Source organism: Cyprinodon variegatus, unplaced genomic scaffold (assembly GCF_000732505.1).
Source record: "Cyprinodon variegatus isolate N-32 unplaced genomic scaffold, C_variegatus-1.0 Scaffold349, whole genome shotgun sequence".
NCBI classification, from domain to species: Eukaryota; Metazoa; Chordata; class Actinopteri; order Cyprinodontiformes; family Cyprinodontidae; genus Cyprinodon; species Cyprinodon variegatus.
The window spans coordinates 607,168-613,258 of NW_015150802.1; the positions used below are offsets into that span (position 1 = coordinate 607,168).

Consider the following 6,091-nt stretch of genomic DNA (forward strand, 5'->3'; position numbering starts at 1 on the left):
ATATATATATATATATATATATATATATATATATATATATATATATATATATATATATATATATATACATGCTGTGAGGATTGGTTTTATAAGTTCATGTTGGACATTTCTGTTATTTTATAATCATTGTATCTATTTTTTGAGATTATTTTATACATTAAATTAGAATATATTATATTAGTGTTAAAGTAACACTTTTAAGAGTTAAGTTTAACACCAATCTGAGTGTTAAATTAACTCTACATTGTGTATATCTTAGTTCAGTTGTTTTTACAATGACTCTAACAGAGTGAATGTACTTTCACACTGCATATTGAACACTGAGGAATTTAATATATAATATACACATAAGTGTATCTGATTACATCATTTAAACATGAAATCAGAAGTTATGATTCAGCAGTTACCCATTACTTCAGTAGCCATGTTTTTACTCTTACCTGAGTAATATTTAGGGTGATTTTTTTATTTGACTTGATTAAGAAAAGTTAGAGCAGTGCAACACTTAAGTAAAATGTTTGGGCACTTATACTGCAGCACAGTCTGATCTATTTTCAATAATAATTTAGCATATGTATATGTTCAAACATATAAATATGCTACATATGCTTGGTGGATTAAAAAATCTGTACAGAGCATTAAACTCTCAGCCCGAGATGGTCAAGAAAGCTTTAAACATTCTAAAAGAAGCTGAGATTGCCTAAGCAGTAAACGCACATTTTTAACCCTGTAACTGATTACATAAAATGAATATATGTCTTGAAACAACTGAGTTACTGAAATAAGGTTTTGAGCTGATTCTATGACAGCAACTTTCTAGTAATTAAACAACATATTTGTGAGCCTGTATACTGTTAAACATGAGAATTAGAGAAATTTCCCATTTCTCATGCTTTTAAAATGCACTGAGGTGAAGTGTTTTACATATGCCAGCCAAAAAAGCCATGATTTAATGCAACGTTTTTGCCCTTGATGAATGTTAGTAAACCTCTGACTGGCATTGGAGTGTTGGACCTGACATATTAAAAAATATGCATAATATTTGAATGTTGGATCCGTGTAAAAATAATTCCTGAATATATTCGGCAAGATAAAAAACGGTTTAACTGCAGGTTCTCTAAAATTATTGAACACATTTTTAAGATTTATCTCTGTAGCTAAAATTGCACTTAAACTGTGATTAGATCTTTCACACGAGACAAAGTTTTTCTTTCAAAGTCAAACTCTAGAAGGTGCAGGAAACCATCTGGGAGGAAAGGAAAGCTTTTGGGCTTCAAATGTTCAGTTTGTCTTCCCTTTGAACCTCTGTCCCATGGAGGAGGTGCTCACTAAACAGCAGCGCTCTGTGTTTCCTCTGTGGTCAACCAGCAGCTACTGGAACCTCATACCAGGCAGAGGCCGGCACTTTAGTTTATATTTAAACAAGCAACGATTCCTCCCTACCACTTCCAACGAATAGGAAGAAGGGAAAAAATAAAACCAAGTCTGTAATCCACAGGAAGAGATTTTATGGAAGAAAAAGAAACAGTCGAGGCAAAAAGGTTGTTAAAACACAGAGGAGAAGGGGCCCGTTGAACAGAGCGTGACGAGCGATGAGTGGTGGGCGTTTCAGCTTAGGGGAGCAAACAAAACATACATCATTGTCTCAGGGTGCTGAGGTCTCAATCCAGAACTGAACTCCACTGATCTGTTTGCCTAAAAGATCCCTCTTCTCGCTTGTTTTTTTAATGGATGAAAAATAAATTTACACAGTCAAGATGTTACACACTCTGGTTTGTTTGAATACTGGTCTATAACGTGCAGAGAACATAGAATCTATTATATTTGGATGGAAAAGACAGATTTAATCCAAATATGTTGAAAACGCTGAAGCAAATCTAAGAGTCTTGTCATAATCACTCTAAGATCTGCTTTTACACTGACCTCAGTTACTCTTAATTGTGTGTATTGAATGAAAAAAAATACACCTCATGCACACTGACCCTTGTTTACTCAAAGATTCCTTGTGCAAGGAAGTGGTTTGGAGCTGCATGTGAAAGAGGAATATATTGTTTTCAAGAGTTCTCCCAGGATGCTATTTCAGAATTGTCATCTCAACATGGTTAGTTGAACCTTTCATTTTAGCTAACAGGAATAAGATGATGTGGTTGTGTGTGAGAAGAACAGAGAATGTGGAGCACTGCTTGAAAACCGGACTGTTCTTGGGCGGCTGGGGAGAAAGAACTGATTGCAAATGCAACATAAAATTAATAAAATACATATTTCACTTTTTAGAAAGTATAACAAAGCAATATCCCTGCTGTAACACTCTTTAAATGTCAAATGAAATAAAATGTCAATATATTGATTGAGAAATATAATTTTGTAAAAGGTTGCTTGAAAATTTAGAGGGAATTATTTTTCTGACCTAAAGCTGGAATAGATATGTTTTAGTGTTTTTGTAAATATTTGCTTAAGTGGGTTCAGAGGACATCACCGATGGCTGAGACCTGTTCTTTCTAGACCAAGAACCAAGTATTAGTTTCGATTTTCAACAAATATTTCAGGACATCATTTGTTTTACAACACAAATACTAATTTTCTACTAATTTTTAGAGTTAGAATTTTCTCTACATTTCCAACCACCATTTTTATCTATTTCATTACTAATTCATCTGTATGAATTATTTAAGGAACATATTGGATCCTGGAAACCCCTTTTAAATGAATTTGAAAGTTTTTTTATTCCCTTTTCCATCCGAAATCTTTAATATACAACCACAAGCTATGTTTCACATACTTGACATGAAATTTTGTTCTTTTTTGTTGTTTTTTTTCCCTGTCACTACATTGCCTCTTATATGTCAGTCAAAGAAGATAACAAAAAAAAAGACTAGCAGTTTGACATTTTGCCAAACATGATGCTCCAGGAATGAAAGGTCTAACAGATTAGCCTCAGCTGTTGTGGGAGGAACAAAAGCCAAGTTATCAGTCTTCTGTGTGAGAGCACATTGCAGCCAGGAAAACTGAGGGCTGAAAGAAATAATAGTCACCAGAGCCACAACAACAAGCCGGTATGCAAGTGGGAAGAGGAGGTAAAAAGATGTAATCACATTTGACAGCTTAATAAAATTCTTTCCTTTTAGAATATGGATGTCTTGTCTTTAGAGGCCCTTGGTTTTAAATCTCAATTTTTAGGTTTTAGCAGGGACAGCCCAACTAAAAGCCTAATTCACAGAACCCAACCCCAAATGGCAGTGAATGCATTCTATACACCTCTACATTTTATGTTTTGCAAGCACCAAAGCAAGGAATAGAAGCTTATGTTCTTAACACTTGGCCCGTGTTGGTCAAAATCATCTACATTAAGCAGTGTCTGCATGTTTAAACAAGCTGGTTTTGTTTCTCTGTTACTTAAACTGACATAGATTCTATTTAATATAATACTTTCATTCTACATTTGTCATTATAAAAGTAGGAGTAAAATCCGGTTTGAAAAAAGTCTAATTACTCTATAGGTTAATTTGTATAATTGTGGTGTTCTTAATGTATTTATTAACATTATTTCACTCTTAAAAAATTTGAAGATGTTTCGACACAATTTGTGCTCATTGCAAGTAAGGTATTTTATTATAAGGTATTTTATACCTCAGATGCATAGAAAATATGGCCTGTCTCAGAGAAAAAATAACCACACACAAATAACTAAATGTAATATTAATGTGAAACTCGGAAATTATGTTGTTTACTCAGACCTTTTTTAACAGTAATTTATTTTTACATTAGAGATACTTTTCTTGGCATATTAACTGTCTATTCTTTGTTAAGATCTAGTTAGATGTTATGTTAATACTCATAACCTAGGATAAATTAGCAAGTGCTTTAGTGTGTTAGTCAGCTATTTATTCGTTCTCAGACAGCAGACACAAGAAGGTGAATGTTTACATTAACTCAGCCATTATTTTATCTGTAGAATCTACTGAAGGTGACTTTGGATTGTCTTAAATATTAAAGACTGAAAATGAGTCATCACGGCTATAATTCAAAATTAGAAGGAATCATCTCAAATATGGTATTTTGTTTCTGTAGATTGTATCAGAGCCAGAAGTCCCAGCAGTCCTCCCCCCATCCCTGCAGGGTGTTGAGGAGCTGTCAGAGGCAGTGGCGGTGCTGAGCACAGTGGAGGATGTCATGAAGTATCTGGAACCAGAACGATGGCAGCTGGATATGGATGAGTTGTATAAACCCACATGGCACGTGTTGGGCAAATCTTTCCTCCTAAACAAGAAAGCAAGAGGTATGACACTGTATCCTCTGAATTTTAATTTCCACCACAGACACAAAGTTAGGAAAATTTGGTTAGGTTTCACAATTTAATTTGCTTTAAACCTGCTTTGCCAAAAAAGGAGGGGGAAAAATATACAAATACAATTGGGGACTTACTGTAAGTTGGTCAACCACATTTGATCTCTGCTTTTAAACTAGGATAAATGTACATATGTTGCAATGAAATGGTTCTAAAGCTTCTTCTCCATCTTTGCAAAGGAGCTGATCTCAACCAGCTGAGGGAGGAAGTCCGACTTTACAGCTGTACTCCGCGCAACTTCTCAGTGTCTTTGCGAGAGGAGCTGAAAAGGACAGATGTCATTTTCTGGCCCAGCTGCCTCCTTGTCAAACGCTGTGGTGGAAACTGTGCCTGCTGCTCTCATCGCTGCTTTGACTGCCAGTGCATGCCTGCCAAGGTTACAAAGAAATACCACGAGGTAACCAACACTTCAGGGATGAAACTTAGAATTATAGGGATATCCACGCAAGAAATGCAAGAAAGAGAAATTCTAAAAGAATAAAAACAAAAATGTTTGAGTCTCAAACATCAATTTGACATCTATCTATCTATCTATCTATCTATATGTGTGTATGTATATATATATATATATATATATATATATATATATATATATATATATATATTGGTGCATGTATGTGGGTTTGTCTGACCCTAACTGCTTCCTATTAGCAATAAGTGTTTTTTATGAAGTATTAAGAGCAGGGGTATTAATAAAGTTGCTGATTGGATTGATATGTAGACAGAAAATACACCATATTTCCTTCTTATGATTGAGGAAAAGCATTTTAACCCAATTAGGCTTGTATTGCAAAAACTTATGCAATTTAATAAATAGTGGCTTATTAATAAAACAAAATTGCCTGATAGACATCATGACCGGTACCACTGTTACATTTTTGATTGAGCTGCTTACCAACTATGACATTTCAAATCTGCCTTCAAGGTTATAAAAAAAAAAGATGCTGTATTTTTTCTTCTTTTTTTTCATCTTTGCCAACTTCATTCTTTTTCATTATAATTTTGGAGTTACGCTTCTGTAGAATTAATAGCTAAACAAATAACTATAACTACTCCGTGACATAACGTGGTCTGTGCTTTATTAATATAAGATCATTTAGTAGATTTAAGAATGTAGAAGTTAACTAATGATTGCTCCTTCCCAACAGGTTCTTCTGTTGAGACATCGCAGTGGGACAAGAGGCCTGCAGAAGTCCATCACGGATGTGGCCTTGGAGCACCATGAAGAATGTTCCTGTGTCTGCAAAGACGACTTGGACTGACCTCAGATTTTGATAAAAGCGGGCAACAGAAGCATGCAGAAAATTAGAAATGAACTCCTGCCGTCTGTATCCCATCCACTTCCAGTGGGAAGCTAACGAGATTGTTCTTTCATTCTCTTGTACTTTCACTAATTGGATGAAGCAGAACAGAGTAGAATCTAATAAGTCTTCTAAATGGATGTTACCATTGGGGAATATAAATGGTGTGCTCTAAGTAAATGTTAGAAGAACAGAAATTCACTGGAGCAGATGTGGACTCTTACCAAATGGACATTCTTGCTTGATCACCCATATATATATATATATATATATATATATATATATATATTCTTTTTTTTTATTAAATCTTTTAGTGTGGACTGTTACAATTATGGAAGCATCTTTAAAACCCCTAGCTTCGCTCTTTTTACCATATAGGCAGAGAGGATTTATTCTGACCAATCGTTTTTTTTGTTTTTTTTGCCAATCTTAAATCTTTCATATA

General features: G+C 34.4%; 1 protein-coding gene across 2 annotated transcripts in view; it reads left to right on the forward strand.

Annotated features, from left to right (window-relative positions):
• Positions 1-5,891, forward strand: part of pdgfc (platelet derived growth factor C) — a 50,980-nt gene extending 45,089 nt beyond the window's left edge. For both annotated transcript variants that reach the window (XM_015385812.1, XM_015385811.1), the window contains 3 exons: positions 4,069-4,276; positions 4,525-4,742; positions 5,494-5,891. In XM_015385812.1, coding sequence (XP_015241298.1) covers positions 4,069-4,276; positions 4,525-4,742; positions 5,494-5,607 — 540 coding nt within the window. In that variant the 3' untranslated portion in view covers positions 5,608-5,891. The remainder of the gene's footprint in view (positions 1-4,068; positions 4,277-4,524; positions 4,743-5,493) is intronic.
• Positions 5,892-6,091: the final 200 nt, after the last annotated feature.